The following is a 21,815-nucleotide window of genomic DNA, read 5'->3' as shown; positions in this document are numbered from 1 at the left end:
CATTCTTTTTTGATTCTTTTTTTAATTTTTTTTGGTAAATGTTTGGAAAATTTGATTTTTTGGTGAGAAATTTGAGATTTAGACAGTATGCTGCTTTTTTTTTATGAGATGATATCGAAAATGGTCGGTTGAAAACCCTACCATCTGTAGTCTGATTTTAGAGTGCCCACTCGTCAGACAGGGTTGTTTGGAATGCCTTTAATCTATCCTTTCAAGTTTTTATCACGACATATAGATCGGTCGCTATTCTTGGCTTTGATGTGTTGAAAAGGACGCTAGAATCCTTAATATCCCAAAATATTAGAAGGTTTCGAAAGGTAGCTATCTTAATACATTTCCTACGCTCTCCAATGAGCCCATATGCGCCCCAGCCAATAAAATAAGTAAGTAAGTATCCAAATCAATATCAACAGCTCATGACAACATAAAAAATCGTGTATATATCATTGTCGTGTTACATTTTGGTACTTTCGTGTTAATTACTATGTATTCCAATTAATTGGTATTCAGTGGTAGGCAAACTTTTATATTTTCATGACACATATTGATGATAAGGCTGGAAAGCAGCTAAAGCGTTACACAGTTTGCCCATCACTGCATTACAAAGTGCGTGTCTCGTTTAAAAAGCCATGGTAAGTGATAAATCGTGCGTACAGAATCTATATGAAAATTTTGGACAGTTTAGTTCAGTTTTGGAATTGAAAATGACGAATCTGTGCTTAATATTCCTGTTCCTAACAACCTTCAAAATAGTTGAAAATTTTGAAGAAATTGACGCAATTTCAACAGTAATGATGTCCATATGTGATGAATATTTCATCAAAAAATCAATAAAATTTGACATCCTAATGTATGAAGGATCACCTGATCAACTCATTGACATCACAGACCAATTTTTAATGGAACTAAATCACAACAAATATCCAACAAAATTTAAATTAATGCCAAGAATTTCAGATAAAAAATTATTCAGAAATTCAGCTTTTGTAATTCTTCAAGATTTTGTGAGCTTTTACATCTTTACTAAGGATATAGTCGTGCCTGAACATATATCAGAGGACATAACAATCATAGCTTATATCAATTATTATCAACATCCAATTTTTTCAGTATCAAAGGAATTTTTACGTTATGTAAACATTTATTTCGTTACAAATAAGCAGCATGTAGTCACAGTCAGCAAGTTTGTCCTATTCGAACCTAAGGAATGTCACGTCCTAAATATTGATCCTATCAACTTCTTTATGAAAGCTGAAATGCAATGGAACAACAAATTTGGAGATAAAGAGAAGTTTCAAAACATGCATGGATGTCCGCTGCTATTTCAGCAACATTTGGGTGTGTATTTACATTTTGGAAGGAAATATAGGAAGTTACTGGATGGTTTGCCTTATGAATATATGGAAGATCCGCCTGACATTAATATTGAACCTGACAAATTTGACTTGAAATCTAAACGTCAGCATGGCCGTTTCTATTCACCTAACAGTCAGCCTGGCAGTAACTTACCATCTGGTGGTTACTTACAGCCTGGTGGTAGTCCACAGATAGGCACTACCTACCTACAACCTGCCAGTTACCAACCACCTGGCAGTAACCCACAGCCTGGCAGCAACCGTCAGTCTCGAAGTATCCCTCAGCCTGGCAGTCATCCTCAGCCTATTAGTGACCCTCAGCCTGGCGGTAGCCATCAGCCTTACAGTCACCATCCATCTGACAGTCACCATCCATCTGGCAGTCACCCACAACCTGCCACTAACCGTCATACTCGCAGTATCCCTCAGCCAGACGATGACCTACCGTCTGACTACCCACAGCCTGACAGATTCTTTGACCTTGACACAGGATATTATCATATGCCTTATAAGAATGCAGTTGCGTTGACTTTTGAAGGATTTACTGTCGATATTGTTGAAATTTTATCAAAATTGATGAATTTTTCGGCATTTTATGTGGACAGTCTACGTCGCCTACAGCCATCCGTATATCTTCCAGTTGATTTCATGATTGAGGATTTTAAGGCACACGATGTAGCTTTTTATCCATTGGAATTGTCTGTACGGCTTATCATCAATAAAGTTGGGTCTGATGGCTATTTTGGCATTTTTATGAAGCCATTTGATGTCCTCACATGGATTGCTGTTCTGTCTTTACTTGTTGTAGCTCTAATTGTCACTTTCTACATCAATTTGAGGTTAGGAATTGTCAGCATAAGTCCACAAAAGGAACTCACAAGGCCAGCAATGAATGTCCTTCAAATTGCCATTGGAAGTAAGCAAAAGAAGCTTCCGAAAAATAATTTTGGACGATTTTTGGTCATTTTGTTTATTGGACTGTGTCTGGTGCTGAGGATTTGCTATTGGAGTCAGATGGTTGGGATCATGACAGTAGGGATACAAAGGCAAGAACCGAGAAGTATTGAGGAGCTTATTGAGCAGAATTACACGATTTATGAGAACAATTATCCATCATTGAAGGATGAAAGTAGTTTGTAAGTAATTTTTGGGGCAGTTACAAGTTAGGCAGCAAGCCTCATCATCCCATGTAACCCCTCATTCCTAGATTTACTCCTAGGCAGTGCCATCTCTATCAACAGCTTCTCTCCTTGAGTTCCCAGCCAATTTCCATTACTTTAACATTAATCACATCCTTTAAAATTCCAGACAGCACATCCCAATCATCACCAGCTGTATAAACTCAATCAGATGTCTGTGCAACACAATGAAGGATGCAAGTTCAAGTGTGGCATTTCTCATCTCAAAAGATGCAGTTCCACTGTATAGTGAAGCTTGTGGCGAGCATTTTGTGATAGTCAAGGACTTCAAGCTTGACACCACAACTTATCTACAGATGAATCCCAAAAATATTAGCTACAACATGTTCAATAAAGTATTAAGTCAGTTAAGTCCAATGGGGATTACTCAGTACTTGATGACTAAGCATGCAAGGGCTTTATATGGAACTTATAGAAGGATTGAAGGCAGAACAGCTGTAATATTGACATTTGATGACTTTAAGTTTGTATTTATTTTGTGGATGTATGCATGCTTAATTGCTGGATTGACACTTGCATTGGAATACTTTAGGATCCAAAAAGTAAGGAAAATTAGGAAAATTCTTAAAAAATGTTGGAAAAATGTCAAAAATTATGTATTTAGCTTTTAAATAAATTAAACCTCTTTATTGCTTAATATACAGTAAGTGTCCGTGACTTTTCCTTAAAAAATGAAAAAAGTACCCACAATTCTATCATGTTCTTCACAAATATCACCAAAGATGACCACACAAGTTCCAACAGAAAGCCTGACAATGAAATTCCACAGGCACCAAGCCATATCACGAATCCATACTCCAAGTCCTTAATGGTAAGTATCCTTAGTGGATTAATAGTTGCTGGCACAAACACCTTAAACATGTTAAACTCATGATACTTGATCAAATATTGAGGAACTCCAGCTGGAACCAACTTATGCATCAATTTATCAAATATCCCATGCAGGAAGCTGTTCTTCCTTGTTAACAGAACTGACAGTGTCGCTTCTTTACGAAAGTGCTTTAACTTTACAGCAGCTCCTTTACAAAATGAATTTCTACTGCTGTACTGGATGTCCTCCATGAAAAAAGCCAATTTGGCGTCAACTCTGTCAAAATTGTCACAATATGACTTGATTATGTGGCTGCAGTTCTCCTTGATTATTATGTTGGACCTGAAATGGAAGGAAGGCAGTTAGTGACCTTCGTACCCCTCAGCTAATGACCTTCGTACCCCTCAGTTAGTCTCCTTCGTACCCCTCAGTTAATGACCTTCGTACCCCTGAATTTGTGACCTTCGTACCCCTCAGCTAGTGACCTTCTAACCCCTTAAGTACCAACCTACAATTCTCCAATTTAGAGACCTTCGTGCCCCTCAACCCTTAACCCTCCATTTACCATTCAACCTACCTCCTAATATCACCAGAAATAGCATCTTTCAGTATATCCTCATGTCCATCTGCACATGACAATATCGTATAGTTCCTGGCAATCAAATCCTGAATTGTACTAGGTGGTGGCTTCCTCACATCGCTGGTCATTAACTCGAATGACTTACTTTGATAGCACGTCCGAAAAATGTGGCAGAATCCAACAAATAGAATCAAAATAAAGCATGGAATTGAAGCTTTTGGCAGCTTGGACTGTGAAATTCCGAAGAATACTTGAACGACATTGAGGGCTGGATTGTGGATTTCTTGACCAAATATTGAGTGTTTTACTGCTTTTGGCATGAAGTTCAGGCAAAATATGACAAAGAAGGCACTAAGGAATATAATCATCAACATGGTCCACGTGACACGGTCAAAAGGCAGCCACAGCTTCTCATAATTTGTGTAATATTCACTCGGTGTTGCTGCTAAGATGTAACTGCCGTCAAAAGTCAAGGAAGTCGGTGCATAGCCTCTTAATACCTCATGGTATGTAGCCACAAATGTCTGTACAATTGGTTTATAAAGCACTTCCGTTTCACCAGAAATTATTGGAATATGAAAATTTGGACTGAAATTTGCGTCGGTTCCAGCCATTCTGAACATGTCGACAGTGAAGCCTTGCAGGCCATAGCTTGCTGCTAGGTACGTGAATAAGGTCAGGCAACTTTTTCGTTCATTTTTGAAGCATTCGATGATCTTGTCGTTGCCTTTCTTAAGGTACAGGTATGGACTCCATGAGTCAATGACTGTCAATTGACATCCATGGAAGTTGTTGAATTTGTTGTAGGCTGTCAGGTTGTTGATCCATGTCCTTGTGTATTTCACGTACCTATTGACAGACAAAAGCCTTGCTTGATTGCAGGAATTGTCATTAAAGTGATTTATAGTAAATAACTCAATATATCCATCATACTGGAAGTTACCGACAAAAAACTGATGTGACTTGATGGATGTCTGGTCCGTGATGTAGGATCCAACAAATGGCACCCGATTATTCAAGAAATAGAACAGGACATCCTCATAAAATGTCAAAAATGTCAATTGTTTTTGGAATTTATTTCCGAGTTGCGCAGAATTTGAAAATTTATTCAAAAAAAAGTCATTGCTGATAAAAATCACAGCTGAACGTTCCAATGTGTGATGCCATTTTTGTATGTCATTGACATATTCCACAGTTATTTTCGTATGACTTACTATTTTATTAAGATATAAATCAATGATGTCAATAAGACGACTTGTGGCACTTCCAAATATAATCACGTCAAATTCTATCAATTTTTTAATGAAAAATTCCTCACAAATTTCAGCTATTGCTGTTGATATTGTGTCCAATTCCATGTTGTTGATGATTAGACTGCTGTTTATGGTCAGAATGCAGGAACAAAGGATCAAGAAGGTTTTACTGGACATTTTTATTAATTACAATAAAAACTTGAATTTAATTGGATTTTTTTGTTGGAATTCTGATGTGTTGTTCCACATACCAATGGAATTGTCAATGGTATAACGATTTTGTGATCAGGAAATGAAGATATTGTAAGGAATTTTGAAGGTATTTATGAAATTTTACTAAGGTATTTGAGAGTTAGGCTCATTAAAGCTGAGAATTTCAAAAAGATACATCAGTGGACTTCTACAAATGGCTCTATCGCTGGTTGTCCTTTGCCAATTACTAACATCAAGTGTTACTCTGCCTCTATCAGCAACATATGTGTCCATATGCGTTTCAGTGATAGTTTGACGATTGAGAGTTCACTAGACTTCCCGCTCACACTTAGACCTACTGATTAAAGGAAGATCAGTGTCAATATTGTGATGACATTGCTGCTTGTAGTCTACAACAGGTAATTCCATTTAATAAGGTATTCGAATTTGACTTTGTAGAGGATAAAACAGCTCGTGGACGACTAAATACCTCTTGGAAGGAAGCTGTCGATCTACGAGATATCCGAGTTGCATTTGGTTTCCGTAATTTGCAGTCAAAAGCCAGCAATAGAGACAAATTGAGTCGGACTTCACTTCATTGAACAGATTCCAGTCAGACTCTGTTGGAATCGAACTCCATTGAAGACAATCTTCAAAATAGAGTCCTGCCAACTCTAAAATTCAACAATAAAAACTCACAAAATTTTATCATTTTAAACATAATTTTCTTTCAATTTTTTATTACTTTTTTTTTATATATTGTGCATGTCTTTTTATATAAAAAGTAAGAATAATAATTAAAATGAGCACATTAAGAATTTTTTTCAAAATTTTTCATAATTTTGTTGGACTTTTTTTAAGAATATTTTTATATTCAAAAATACATTTCAATTTTGATCAAAAAATTATAAAATAATTATTTAAATTTTTAAGTAGAAAGCAGTTGTCAAGCATTTGTCAAAGGGTCAGACACTCTAATGGTCAGTTCTGTTCCTACTTTAACCTTCCACATATTTACAGCAAGTACAGAAAGAACAGCACTGCACTTTTGGAGTGTCGGACACCCTTAACATATGTTTGTAATTTTTTAATGTCTAAAAATAAGTCGGAAATTACATTTTGGGGCTCCTGATTATGTAACATGAGTAATCGACCATTGGACTCCCCCCTCCCCCCTCCATAACAATTTTTTAACCCTTTCTTCTTTAAGAACACTACCAAATAAGACAATGATCCCTTTAGGACCTGAAAATAATGAAACAAAGTCACGTAATTGAGGATGGCAATGACGATTGTGAATCAAGGATGTAGTCATGAGATAGAGGAGCAGGGGTGTAACCGGAGGAGGTCATTGGGGGCACAAGCTCCCCTCTGAGAATTGAGAAACCATTTATTTTATAACGTTTTTTTGATTTTTAAATTTTTTGTTTAATTTTTTAAGAAAATTCAAAAAATAACGGTCGGCTACGCCCCTACAGAGAAGGGTTGACCCCCTAACCCCCCATTTTTGATCAAAATTCCTCAATTTCAACTGCACCCTATTGTGAATGCCTTAATAAATCATCTGTCTTTACTTCCAATTAACAACAAAATTAACATCTAAATTTATGTCAAATTACAGGTTGATGAGAATGTGCTTCCTACATCACACCCTAGGGTACCCCCAACTCAATCTCATCAACCCCACTCAATTTTTAATTCCACTTATTCAACCCCACAATTAAGTAACAAAATCCCCTAAATCAACCTAAAATTTTGTTCATATTTTTGACTTTTGAAATTCCCATTTTTGCGTAACTGACGTTGTGTCACAAACAGCTGCATGAACGAGATTCTTATCGAGATTCTTACGATCAATACACAATCCACTTTGTTCATGTTTAAATTGTTTATTGATTGTATAGGTCCACGTGTCACCGACCTCATCGTCACTATTGCACGGTATCATTAATATATATTTGGTATTTCTACGATCGTCGATTGTTGCACAGCTTCTTTCCGTCCGTAGGACTTTGTTGTATGTGTATGAAAAGAGTTGTGATGGTGCGATGTCATGCTGAAATTGAGGAAATTGGATATGAGTGAAAATTGAGGATTTTTTTGGTATTTTAGGTTATATGACAGGGTTGGTCAACCTTTGTGTCGCGGCACACCTTTGTGGTAAGCCACGAACCAAAACCACACACGACATGAAGTTCATAGTGCTTCATGGCTCGTGCCACGTCACACAGGTTGTCCACCCCTGCCATCATCAACTCCCCACAACTCACCTTATAACAGGAATAAACACCCAAATTATAAGCCTCATCAATATTCTGCTGTAAATCATCAAAACAATAACGATCATCATCTAATGCTGATACACGTCCATAATTGATGACATTTCGAGTTGGTATAAATTTTTCTGGATATATATTCCTCATGTACCACTCAAATGACTTGCATTTAAGTTTATTCCTGAGAACTTGTCGATGCGTAACATCGCCGATGTCGGGATGATTACGTAAATCTGGTCGATTCATGTACAGAAGCTGTGGAATTGAGGGATGTAATTGGAATTGTTATATGCTTTAATTGAGTCTGAAACCAAGTCTAGGACAGTGTCTGTAACCAAGTTCGGAACCAAGTTCGGAACCAAGTTCAGAACCAAGTTCGGAACCGAGTTCGGGATCGAGTTCGGAACCAAGTTCGGAACCGGATTCGAAACCGAGTTCGGAACCAAGTTCGGAACCGAGTTCGGGATCGAGTTCGGAACCAAGTTCGGAACCGGATTCGAAACCGAGTTCGGAACCAAGTTCGGAACCGAGTTCGGAACCGAGTCTGAGACATAGTCTAGAACCGATTATAGCACAGAGTCTAGAACCTATTCTGGACCCTTAACCATAAAATCATCCTCACCTCCTGATAGTCATCCATCCACACAATGGCCATCCTCACAGTATTAATTCCATGAGTGTCTTTATCATTTGGAAAACTATATGGATGAAATTCACGGAATATATGTCCAATTCGACTACATGGAATTGTCTCAAGTGTACCGCCGCACATCCAAATTCTAAATGACATTTCGAGATTCTCGCCGCCCCAACTGGAAGTACAAAAAAAGTATTTTTAGTTCCATTCCTACGATTTAAATCAATTTCAACTGCTTACCCATCCATCTGCTCATCATAGCTGCCTATTTCCCAGAAATAATCTCTAGAAATGGCAAAAAGTCCACCAGCCATTGTTGGACTGTATGTTGGACATATGGCAATGTCATCCTTACACTCTTTCCGTTGACGTTGTCTCTCCCTCTCGGGTACGTCTACAAAGTGTCACAAAAAGTGTCAAGATAAAGCTATTAATGCTGTATATTAAGTTACTTACCATGCCAATCAAAATGTCCATCTAACGTAAATCCACCAATTTGGAATGTATCATATCCATTTGTGCTATAATAAAAATTCTTTGCTTCTATCACATCTATGATTGGTACTGTAAATGGGATAAAAATTGAGAAGTTGAGATGTTAAAATTGAGTTTGTGGATGTTAAATGAGGTTGTGGATGATTGAAGGGGTCTTGGAGGGGAAGCTGGCTCTAACAGGCAATGATCATGTTCTTGACAGCTTGATGTACTTAAATGGGCGGGCTAGGAAGGCTTAAGAGCAAGCTAGGAGGTCTAGGAAGGCTTGAAAGCAAGCTCGGAGGTCTATGAAGGCTTGAGAGCAAGCTAGAAGGTCTGGGAAGACTTGAGAGCAAGCTACGAGGTCTAGAAAGGCTTGAAAGCAAGCTTGGAGGTCTAGGAAGGCTTGAGAGTCAGCTAGGAAGGCTAGGAAGGCTTGATAATGCTGATATTGATCCAATAATCTACATACCTAAGACACTTGTGCGTTTTTCTTTGATTCTTTGCACTAGTGGCTCCAGCCATTGTACAACACATTCACAATGTGCATCAAGAAATACAAGAACATCGGCTTTAGCTAATCTGGCACCGGCTAAACGTGCTCGAATCAAACCCAATCTGTAATTAGAAGAAATTGGTAAGAAATTAGTGATTTTTTGAGAATTTTCAAATTTTAGGGCAAATTGAGGGTGGGGAAGGGATGGCTAGGGATGCAAACATTCCAAACATCCCCCAAGGAACAACAGGAAGGACGTCCTCTAACAAATCAAATCAATAAATTCCATTCACAAACCCCCAAAATCACGCAAATCAATCAACATAAATTACCCCTAAAAATCAATCAAACTATCATCAAAAAGATATCAAGTTACAACATGCATAGCTGACTATGTTCAAGCTTTTTGTCACAAACACCCCCTTCCCTAACTCAGTCAATGACAACAAACTAGTTCATTCTTATTGCTTAAATAGCTCCCACACCTAAATTAAGCATATTAATGACCACAACTTGTGTCCGTCACTCAAATTCATTAGCTTAAATACGATGTGAATTGATAGCTTGTAATAAATGCCATTAGTGTAACTGCCACCATTTGAAAATAAATTCCATTAAGGTACATAAATGTGTCGTAATTTTTATACTAGATTTTAATCACAGTTGGATATAATTTGCCTGATTGAATTATAACAATGTCATTAAGATCCATTTGTGGTGGTTGTTGGGGGGAAGTTAATATGTGGATGGATGTTTTATGAGTTGATGGAATTGAATTGGAATTGATCGGAATTGTGGCATTGAAGGGGGTGGAGTTGATTTGGAATTGGAATTGCCATAGAAAATCAGATTTGTGTGATTTGAACTAGATTTGAGGTCCGCTCGGCTTGAAGATCCGCTCGACCTGAGCTTCCTATGAGTTTCGCTCGACCAAAGCTTCCTTTTGAGATCCGCTCGACTTGAGCTAGCTTTTAGATCCGCTCGACTTAAGCTTCCTTGAAGATCCGAGCTTCCTTTGAGATCCGCTCGACCTAAGCTTCCTTTGAGATCCGCTCCACCTGAGCTTCCTTTGAGATCCACTCGAATTGAGTTTCTTTTGAGATTCGCTCGACCTGAGCTAGTTTTGATATCCGCTCGACTTGAGGAGGCTTTGAGATTCGCTCGACTTGAGCAAGCATGGAGATCTGTTCGACTTGAGGAAGCTTTGAGATCCGCTCGACCTGAGCTAGTTTTGATATCCGCTCGACTTGAGGAGGCTTTGAGATCCGCTCGACTTGAGGAGGCTTTGAGATTCGCTCGACTTGAGCGTCTTTTGAGTTCCGCTCGATTTGAATGAGATTTGAGACTCGCGACACCTCAAGCTGGTTCCAAAGTCCACCATTCCCACAACAACCCATCAAAGTCTTCCCACAAAGCCCATCCAATTCCCTTCATCAATCCAATCCAATTACCATCATCAAAACATGTAAATTCACGCTCAAAGTCGCATAAAAATTAATGCGAACATCCACAACAATACAATAAAATATGAAAAGCACAAACAAAGTCAGTCACTTGATACTTTGTGTAATAAATCCCGTTAATTACACATGTAGAAATGAATTGTATATGTCTGAATATTATGATAATTAGATTTATGAGAAATTGTAATTGTAAATCATGTGAATGAACATGTTTTAAAGAATGAAGGCAGACATGCAGGTAGAATGTGTTGATTAATGTCGACCTGCATTTTTTTTTGTGGCTTTTTTTTCATCGAAATTCTATAAAAAAAATTTCCAATCAAGTTGAATTGTTGCACCTCAGAACTTCTCATGCTGTACGTGTGCCTTTATTCAGGCACAAACAATTGAGAAAGTTCATGTGTGAAGACTCAATTGTTTGTGGTTTGATTTTTATGAATTAATTCACATTGTTAGCGTCTCGTGACAGTGAGGCTTGATTGTTTAGGAATTAGCTTAATGTTATGCTGCATGAATGCATTTTGAATTTGTAGCACGGTTCTTAATTGATTGAATGTTTGAGGTTGCGTTGTGTTCCAAAAGGTATGAATTAATTAATTGAATTGGATTGGAATGATTTGATTTATTGAAGACAATCATGAGAAAGGTGAAGTTAGCTGTAAGTGTTCTTAAGTAAAGGTTGAACTGTAAAGGATAGAATTTTAGAGCGAAGACTCAAATTGAAGTGTTGCTTCTAAATGGCGACTCAAATTTGAACACAACTCAACATTTAAGCCAAGCTTCAAAGCAATGACTCAAAATTGAAGTCAAGCTTCAAAGTGATGACTCAAAATTGAAGTAAAGCTTCAAAGCAATGACTCAAAATTGAAGTCAATCTTTAAAGCAATGATTTAAAATTGAAGTCAAGCTTCAAAAAAATATTTAAAATTGACCCAATCCTAATGTCTATCCAAAAAGCTAGCCCCAGCTATCACTTCATACCAATTAACATCTCATTTCATTTCACATCCTTCTTCTTCTTCTTCTTCCTCATTTTCTTGTTGCTTCTCCAGATCCAAATCCATCCAACACAGCCAAAATCATCATCATCATCACCCATCGTCACCATCATCTCCCCGTCACTATGAAATGTTAATCTCCTCTAATATTTATAGAAAATTACTTTCTACACATCTCGTAAAGCTGAAATGATGATTTTGTCGTATCCAATGAAAGTTGTCATGAATAATTTCTTAATTATAATACGATTTTGATGTGTATTTTTTGAATAAAATTTGAATATTTTTTGAGACACTTTCAAGTTGTGAATTTGCTGACATTTTGAGATATTTTTGTAGTTTTGACTATTAATAGAGCCATGCTGTACATGGTCAGTCATTCTGAACTTAATCACAACTTCAATTTACGTCAGTAAATCCATCAAGTTTGGATCTAATTAAGGCATACAGTAAATAAATAAAAAAGTAAAGCCAATTCAAGCTTTTTAAAAATTAATTTGAAGGCAGACAATTGAGGAGGAACGAGGAGGATGAATTTGTCAACATCCAACCCACTTCCACTTCCTGTACGACTCAAAATGATGTGCTTTTGGTGATGAATTTTTAATTTAGGATGCGACTGGAAATTAAACATTTATGGAGGATTTAGAGGTGGAATTTGAGGAGTTTGGAGGAGATTTTGAGAATTTTTGAGTAGTTTTAAGCATTTTTGAGTAGTTGCGTACCCTTGATGCAACCTAACTCTGCATACCTAACCTCAATGTTTAGCTAAACCTAATTTTAACCTAAATTATGTCCAAAAATTCAAATTTGGTTAGGATTCTTAGTGAATTTTGGAATTTTGCATGTGACTTTCCATTCTCTGCCCTCCTGTACCCTCCTCTAAGCTCCTGCCCTCTTCTTAAAGCTCATTTACCCTCCGCTACCCTCCTCTACCCTCTTCTACTCTCCTGTAGCTTCATCTAGCCTCTTCTACCCTTCTATTCCTCATCTAGCCTCTTCTACCTTCCTCTAGTCTCAGCTTACCTCATCTAGCTTCATCTAGCTTCCTCTCTCTCCCCTCTCTCCCCTCTCTCCCGCTCCTACCCTCTGAATAACCCCCTTTACCCTTCCGTAATCTCTAAACATTCCCCCAAACCAAAATAACATCAAAAAATCACCAAAAAACTCGTCAACCTGTCTATCTCCCTCTCTCTCTCTCTCATTCCCAATAAAACAAGAAAGTAGCCGAAACATGTGAAGATGAACAAGGCACGATTACGTGTACGCGTGGAGAGAAATTTGTAAGCTTGACGTAATCAAATGAAAAGAAAATAAAAAAAGTTTTTTGAAAAAACTGAAAACTGGAACTTTGTCTCTTTTTTATGGAATCGCTAGATGTTTGTGTGACGATGGCCAATGGAACAGATGTGAAAAGACAAAAAAAGCGTGGACGACTGCGAAATTTGTTGTTGTTTTTTGTGTTGATGTGGAATTGAGTTTTGTGGGAATTTTTGGAGTTATATTGGGGTTTTGTATGGAAATTAGGAAGGCAAGTGGAGGTAGCAAGTAGACGAGCTATAAATCAATGGATAATTAGGTATATTTTGTGTAAATTAGGCTGTAAATGTGTTGCAAATGCCTTAAAAAATTATGAAATTTGCAGTCGATTTTGGAATGTGGGACAGTTTGGATAGTTCAAAATGATTGGCAGTCTATGCTGTAATCTTAGACTACCGAAGGCACAATCTTAGCCTGAGTTGGTAAAAACCGGTTTTTTGGACGATTATCAGGCCATATTCTGCAGGTTGTCATGTTCTGACAGTTGATTATGTCGGAAATTGACACTTAAAGTGGGAGGAGTTGCCAACCTCGATCTATGGCACGTTCAGCAGTCTGCCATCTTCAGCAAATGATCCCGACGCCCTGTCGAGGTTCCATATTAAGAAAAGAGCCCAGGACGTTCCTAGACTTACTGAACCGTTTCCCATGCTAAGTCCCTCAATATCACCTCCCCAACCTCTCCAATACCCCCCTACACCCATCTCCACTAACTCCAAATTCTCCAAAATTCCACCAAAACTCCAACACTAATCACCAAAATACCATAAACAGCAAGCAACAATTCTCACAACAAAGTAATTTGCAGCAACAACATTCTTTAAAAATATGTGAAATGAAAAGTATCACAACAAGTTTTTTTTCACACTCAACGCTGAGCATTTTAATGACACAAAACGACCTTGACCTTTATTTCTTTGGAATTTTCATTTTCTATTCGGAGCGACGACTCAACAATTGTAAAAAATTGTATTATAAAGTTAATAAATGCGAAAAAATGTGTCTCACTTGTTGGGTTTTAAAGGTGTTGGTGATGATTATTGTGATTTGGTGCAAATTTGTTGAGTTAGGTGGAAGTAATATTGGTAATTTGGGAAATTAGAAGAGAGTTTGAGCTGAGTTTAAGGCTTTATCTTGAAGAAATCTAGGATGATGATTGATTTGGACGATCAATAAAGTAAGCGAGAGGCCGTTGACCCCTCAAAGCCATTTTTTGAGGCTTAATACAATCTCAATCAATTCCCCAAACCTAAGACAGTTCTAGGAAAGTCAGAGTTGGCAAGACACCATTGTGGAGCTGCCTTTAGTGGAGTCCAGACTCCATTAGAGACGACTTCTTAGAACTTTTGGAGTTTGGATTCTCAAGATAATGTCAATACTGATTCTAGTTATATTTGAGTTTCTACTGATTATTCTAATCATTCTATCCATTATTTTGACCCTAATTGAGCTGGAATTTGAGTTTTTTGGTACAAATTATCCATGTTGATATCCCTGCCAAAGACAATACCGTACAAAAATGGTAGGAAACCTTTTATATTATACCACGACTCAAACTGCATATGGCACAGGGTTCATAGCATTTTCATGCATTTTTGGGTGTACAATAGTGTCTCGCAGCATACAAGTTGCCCTCCACTACTGTAAACTGTACAATGTATAAGACTTAATTGCCAATTTTGTTCAACAATCTCAAGGAAAAATGAAAAATTGACTTATTCCGCACTACAACTATTTGAAAGTGCATTAAATAACAAACTTGCAGTTTTATGGCTTTTTCGAACTATTTGATAATAAACAATTCACGTGCCACCAGCACAACTTCCATACAATCCCACAAAATCCACAATTTCTCTATAAATCCACAACATCACACACAATATTCATTCAAAATTAATCCAAAAAACAAACAAAAAGTTCAACAAATTTTATATTCGGATTATAATCAGAATCGTGAACCCAGCAACAAGCTCAAAGGTCAAAATCTTGACATAACTTCACATATATCCAACATCAATCAAACCCCCAAAAATGAATGAAAATTGGAATTTATAGATCAAAAGTTGACCTTTTTTTGTTTGGAAAAATTTCTTCTACTTTTTTTATTTTTCATTTGAATTCTCTTTTGGGGTTGTTTGGTGCGTAATCCTTTCTGTATTCTTGTTTGGATATGGGTGGATCAGGGGGTGATTCAGGGGTGTATCTAGAGAAAAGGAAGGGGCTGACACCATGACAGAGTCTGGTTCAATATACCACGGTTTGGGGCAACATACTAGAGTCTGGTGCAACATGTCAGAGCCTGATGCATCATGCTAGTGTCAAGAGCACCTTGCCAGAGTCTAGGGCACCATGCCAGAGTCTAGTACACCATGCGAGAGCCTGGAGCACTATACCAGAGTCTTAGAACTCCACATAAGCCAAACTTTCCCATTACATCACAAAATTCCTCAAAAACATCTTCAATAATTTCACATTCTTAAATCCTTCAGCCTACAATAGCAGCATCTCCAAAAAAAGAATCAAAATCTCTCTCCCGCCCACAATAATCATCTCTCGTGGATTAAAGTAAACACAGCAAATTTCCGCATAAAATACATTTTTCCTACTGTCATAACTTAATAACTTTTTTATCGATGTTAAATCCAGCATGAATGTTTTTTGTTCCTTGTCAACGGAATTTTTTGTGTCTTGTTTGACCTTTTTTTTGAGTTTTGAGGAACCAAAGGATGGATAGAAAAATTTAATTTCACTTATGGTCTTTTTTGTCATAAATTAATATGTGAACGTCCTCTTTGGAGTATTGTATGGAGGATGATGAGTCATACTGGGTGGGTGTGAAGGGGGTTGGGGCTTAGCTGTGTTGCTGGGTAGCTTGTCTGAGACTGAGACTTAGATTGGAATTTAGACTCTGAAATGGTGGCCAGAGACTCTGAATTGGTATCCTATACTCGGATATAGTGTCCCAGGCGCTTGCATGGTGCTTCAAACTTTGGAATTATGTCCCAGTATCTTGTATGGTGTTTTAGACTGCATCATGGTGGCCTGAACTCTAGAATGGTGCACCAAATTCTAGCATAGTGCTTCGGATACTGGCATGTTGTTCCAGACTCTGCTAATTATTGTTTTAGTTCTTTTAATAGCTCATCAGACCCTCCCATGTCTTATTAAATGAAACACAGCAAATGTGAGTCAAATTTGATATCCTCGAATTCACAAATAATCATCCTTTTTCATCAATTCTCAATGAAAACTCACACACGTAACTCGCAGAAAATTGAATCCGCTTTGGGAACGTACGGAAATAACGTAAACTTAAGGATGGCGATTTTGGACCCTATAACTCCACCGTAATGCTTTGTAGCTTTAGATTTATGATTCACAATTTGGACTCTATAATGTAACCCCATCCCTAAGCGCTCCCTAACCCCCAATCACCCCCTTTCACATCCAAAACGCACAATCCCTACCGTACGTAATAACATCTAATACGCCAACATCACCCTCATCACCTTACATCCAACATGACAGAGCTCACTTTACCGTAAATAGGAAAAGAATAAATAATGTAACATAATCGAGAAATGTCAACGAGAAATGAATGAAAGAAAAGCGATATCATAAAAAAAATTATGTCATGTCAAAAGATCAACAAGACATGAAAGTTGATCTGGTTGTATCGCGTGTTGGCAACATGAGGAATTTTTTTGCGAATATTTATATATATTTGTGTATTAGGCAATTCATGGAGGAATTGTGAAGGTAGGAAGAATTTTGATGTTCTTTGGATGGAATATAGGAAGATATAAAAAGTATTGAATTATGGGAAGAATGAAATCGGGGATTTGGAGGTGGATGGAGGGGGATGGGGGTGGATTGAGGAATTTTTTGGAGGTTAGACTGGAAAATTGGACAGACTTGGACGCGATTTTTGGAATTTTGACTTATTTTGAGCAGTTTTGTTGAAGTTTTGGTCAAATTTGTATTGAAATTCCATTTTAACATGAACCTGTTACTTCCTGATTGCGTATCTCATGACCACAGGGAGGTTTTGACCCAAAGCACCCCTTCCACACCTTCATCACTGAATATGCGCCTGATTGCTTTGAATTTCGCAATAAACAGACTCAAAATGCATCAAAACCACCAGACCGAACAATTTTCCAGACTTGACAGCACTCCGATGAGTCCAGACCCCCAAAAGTCCCAACTCCCCCATAATCCACAAAATCACTCCAAAATTGACACCAAAAAGCCACAACAGCCATCATCAACCTATCACAAATTCCTCATCAACAACCCAATCACATCCAACATCAAACCAACCAAAACTCAGTCAAATACGCTCAATTAATCACTAAACAAACGTTCAATGACAATGTTAAGTAAGCATAAAGTAAATTAAATAGAAAAAGTGGAAAATTATTGTGGAAAATATTATTAAATTACTTCAAAAGGTTCCATATGACTGAATTTTGTGTTGACTTTTTAATGTGTTTTGATGAAAAAATTAGAAAATTGTGAAGAAATAATTGAAAGTGAAAATAGACTTGAAAGTGATGATATGAAGGTACTGATAAGCTTGTGTTAAGTAGGGTGGATATTATGAAATTTATGTGGAGTTGTTTGATGGGTTTTTGATGGATTTGAAGTGGATTGGAATTAATTTGAGTAGAAAGTCGAATTGTCAATTGTCTAGTCCCGGTTTACTGTCATTTTCTGTAGCCTTCAGTCTTCTTCGCTCATCCTCGGTCGTCTTCGGTCGTCTTCGGTCATCATCGGTCTTCCTCGGTCGTCTTCGGTCATCTTCGGTCGTCTTCGGTAGTTTTCGATCGTTTTTGGTCTTGAGTCATCAATACCGAGACTTTGGACAGTCCCAGAACACGTCCCACACCACTCACTCCCAATCTACTCCACCATCATCCACATCCATCCTCCATCAACAGCTCCAAACATTAAAAACACTCCAAAATCCATCGAAATTCAATTTATTTCTTTCTTAAATTCCTCCACTTATGTCGTCATGTGAGTCAAACAAATTTTACAACAAAATTGTTTATTTCTTCGACTAATTCATATGTAAGTCGTGCCTCTGGGCACAAATGTCATGAACATGAAAAGGAACCATAAAAAAATGTCAGAAAACGAAATGATAAAAGAAGAATAAAAAGTTTAGAAACAACTTAATTGTTCAACTTTTTTTGAGGCTATTATAGATGATTTGGGTTGGGTCATGGGGCGGAGTTAGAAGATGTTTGAGGATTAAGGGGAGAGGGGGGATATCCAAAATAGGGGATTGACCCTTCTTCTCCTTTGAATATGTCATTATGCTAAAGAACATGTTTGATGATGATTTAGAGACTATAAAGGTTAAAAACTCATTCTCCTTCAGTTAGGGAGGGTAAGGGGGGTAAGTCGTTCCCTTAATGTCTCACTTACTCTTATAGCCCCATCAAAATTAAAATCACATTTTTCATTACAAAAACGTTAAAATTTTTCAGTCAGTCATGCAATTCGTCCCACTAAATTAAATTCGGATTAAACTAATCAAAAGTTATTTCATACAAATTTCAATAATCTCTTCTATTCCATTTAAGAAGTAAAATCGCAAAACCAAAACTATTTAAAACAACCAAAAAATCTTGCTTTTTTCATACTTTTCTTTTTTGTCGCAACTTAATTCAATTTCCGCACTTTTTCTTTACTTCTTGCTGTTAAACAGAGTAAGTCAGTGGTGGGCAACCTGTGTGCTGAGGTACAATAGTTTGAAAAAACAAATAGTAGGCATACAGGTTGATATAAGTGGGTAAATCCCACTGAATAACGGGAGCTCGAATCTGACTCAGATTTTATATGGAAAAGTTGACTCAAACCAACTTCAAGCTCTGCTTCCAGCCTTGGATTGTTAGATGGCATTGGTAGGATTGGCGATTAATCTAGTAGACGGTAAAACCTGACTTTTACCAACTCTGATCTCAGGTGTGTCATAAACATTTGTCTAGAAGTGAGGTGTTCCGTGGAAGTAAAGATGGATAGGGCAAACACTTCAGAAGAAGAATGCCAGAGAAAATGTCATGGCTGGGACAGAAACACGAGTTTGTTACACCGCACTAAGTTAGAATTCGCAAAAAAAACGACAGCCAGGAGTTCCAAAAGCTCCTTGACTCAGAACAGTGATGAAAGAACGTTCGAGCAGAGAATTTGTTACAAACTTGGTGATATAGCCAGCAACAGAGTCAAAAATGGCTCCACATAGGAGCATTTTTACAGCAAGCAATCAAGAGACCACAAAGAAAGGTTGCCCACCACTGCGCTAAGTGCAAAAAATGATTCGCCGGTTATTGACATTGAAAACTATTCTTACATAAACAAAAAGCTTTTATTTATTGTTCGTCACTTTTTTGATGATCGGGCAAGTTTTTTTATGAATTAATGGATTGGAAGTGGCACGAAGACACGAGAACTTGTGGTTATTTTGGGTTCAATTTTTGTTGATATTTGTGAATTTTATTTGAATTTTGATTTTTGTTTTAAAATTTGAAAATTTGATTGAAAAAATTTGAAAAAAATGAAAAATTGAAAAAATTTAAAAATTAAAAATTGAAATAAGTTATTTATTTTTTCAATTTTTTAAGTTTTTGAAATTTCAATTTTTGTGAATTTTTCCAATTTTTTTAGTTTACAAAACTTAAAAAAAAATTAAAGAAAAATTAAAAAATTGAAAAAATAATAAAAAAATGAAATATAATTTCAAATTTTCTAAATTTTTCAAGTTTCAAGTATTTTTTAACTTTTTTAATTCTTTTAAAAATTTTTAAGAAATTGAAAAAACTATAAAAATTGTAATTTTTAGAAATTTTTTAATTTTAAAATTTTTTTAAATATTCAAAATTTTAAAGATTTAAATTTTTTATTTTTTTCCAATTTTGAAATTTTTTTATATTTTTTAATGTTAAAACTTTTTAATTATTTCAAATTTTTAAAATTTTCAATTTTTCTTAAATTCTTTAACTTTTTTAAATTCTTTTTTCATTTTTCAATTTTTATCAATTTTTTTTTCAAATTATTGAAATTCTTATTAAAAAGTGACTAAGTCCAAATTCAGCGAAATTCAAAATTCCCAAAACATCAAACTGTCTATTCCTTATCGAATCTCTCACATCTGCATACCACATTCTCACACAAATTAAGTCATTCGACATATGAGTAATTGCCCAACACATGCAAAAATTAACCCATAAAAATTATGAATGAAATTACACACAAAAAGCAGCACAGAAAGCGAGAAGTTATGTCCAACTCACCTATTTTTCAATCGTAGCACCTTAACTTTATCACTAAAACGTGTTTTAACATAATAATCTAATTTTCCTTTAAGCTCAACATTACTGCTACCATCATCAACCAGAATGACCTCACGTAAAAGTCTATCCGGTGTCGTATTAATAACACTATGTACCGTCCTCACTAATACACTATATGGTTCATTAAAAAATATTATAATAACACTAGCTGTTGGAAGTGATTCAATATCATAAAATTTTATACGACATGATGGATGTCGTGCATCAGGTACAGTCCGATTATATGATATATGATTTGATAATTCCTCATTTAATGCAATTTTTGACAGTTGTAGCTCACCCTGTGCAATATCATCAGGATCAGTTAAATGTGCAATTTTACCATCGGCACCAAGTTTTGGATCCTCATGCTGCTTATCCATATCCTTTTGAATTTCAAGTTCATACTTGTTGATTCCAATATCATCATTTTGGATATGATTATCATTAATATTGACTAGTTGATTTTCTGGCTCTGATACATGATCAATTGAGCCAACAAGATGATGTGCTTGAGGTAATAATAATTTGGTATGATCACTTGATGATGTTAATCCATTAAAATTATTTAAATTTCTTATATAAAATATACACAAAATGAAGACAATTATTAAAAGTATTATTTTTGTATAAAATGTTTTTCTTAATGAAATCATTGCAGTCGATGGACGTGGATCATCTTCTTAACACTTTTTATTGATGATAAAAATAATATTACAAAAAAAATTAAGGAACAGGCAAGCACTTTCGACCGAAAATGAAAATAAACTAAACATAAAAAAAATTATGAATAAATGTTGGACGATATGAGTTGTGCTGTGTATGTTGATTGCTATTTTGTAGACTCTAGTGTCTCTTGTTATTGTTGACAGGGTTCGACTTGTTGGGAGATGCGAAAATGTGAATTTGAGAGAGGAATTTGGGTTTGAATTTATTTTGACCGTTATTTTTAGATTTGAATTTTTTAAATTTTTTTTGGATGGAAGTTTTGAGGGTTTTTACTCATTTATTCCCAATTTGAAGCACATCAGCAGCTACAGAGCTCAAGATATGACTGAAGATCCAACTCCAGACTGACTTGACCCTGTCCTGAAGCTGAATTTCATCGAATCTGAACTAAACTCAAAGTATCCCTGATAAAGACCCAAATTCTCAGCCATTTATCCCCATTGTCCTTTCCAGGTTCTCTCATCTCATGTTTAAGAATGACGCATTACTAGTCCAACGCAGCCCTACCCAATCCAGAGCCTCGCATGACTGCATACTCCTTTAAACCTCCTTATTAACGGCTTTAACCACGAAAACTTGGAATTGGAAATTGGCAAGCGGTAACCAGCAATAAAGCCAGCTTCAGGAACCGACTGGGGGAGGCCATGGATCACACTTGATCTGTACGGCCAGCGAAGTAAGTAAGTAAGTAA

General features: G+C 36.5%; 1 protein-coding gene across 1 annotated transcript; it reads right to left on the bottom strand.

Annotated features, from left to right (window-relative positions):
- Positions 1 to 6,125: 6,125 nt before the first annotated feature.
- On the bottom strand, positions 6,126 to 21,231 carry Pgant1 (Polypeptide N-Acetylgalactosaminyltransferase 1). The gene is made up of 7 exons (XM_070652798.1): positions 20,356 to 21,231; positions 9,250 to 9,395; positions 8,760 to 8,867; positions 8,544 to 8,697; positions 8,289 to 8,478; positions 7,661 to 7,921; positions 6,126 to 7,446 (listed from the first exon to the last, which is right to left on the bottom strand). Exons 1-7 carry the CDS (start codon positions 21,048 to 21,050, stop codon positions 7,150 to 7,152), a joined length of 1,851 nt encoding a protein of 616 aa, XP_070508899.1. The 5' UTR covers positions 21,051 to 21,231; the 3' UTR covers positions 6,126 to 7,149.
- Positions 21,232 to 21,815: the final 584 nt, after the last annotated feature.

This window comes from Chironomus tepperi, unplaced genomic scaffold (genome assembly GCF_022539635.2).
Source record: "Chironomus tepperi strain 1889 unplaced genomic scaffold, CSIRO-AGI_Ctep_v1 contig_58, whole genome shotgun sequence".
In the NCBI taxonomy this organism is placed as follows: domain Eukaryota; kingdom Metazoa; phylum Arthropoda; class Insecta; order Diptera; family Chironomidae; genus Chironomus; species Chironomus tepperi.
This window is presented reverse-complemented; position numbering and strand designations above follow the sequence as displayed.

Bases quoted from the DNA above. Each gene is read 5' to 3' on its own strand.
- Pgant1 (XM_070652798.1), bottom strand. From the start codon at position 21,050: ATGATTTCATTAAGAAAAACATTTTATACAAAAATAATACTTTTAATA. The intron at 8,479-8,543 runs GTAAGCAGTTGA...TTGTACTTCCAG, and splicing joins TATGATGAGCAGATGGATGG to TTGGGGCGGCGAGAATCTCG. The intron at 7,922-8,288 runs GTGAGGATGATT...TCAATTCCACAG, and splicing joins GGATGGATGACTATCAGGAG to CTTCTGTACATGAATCGACC.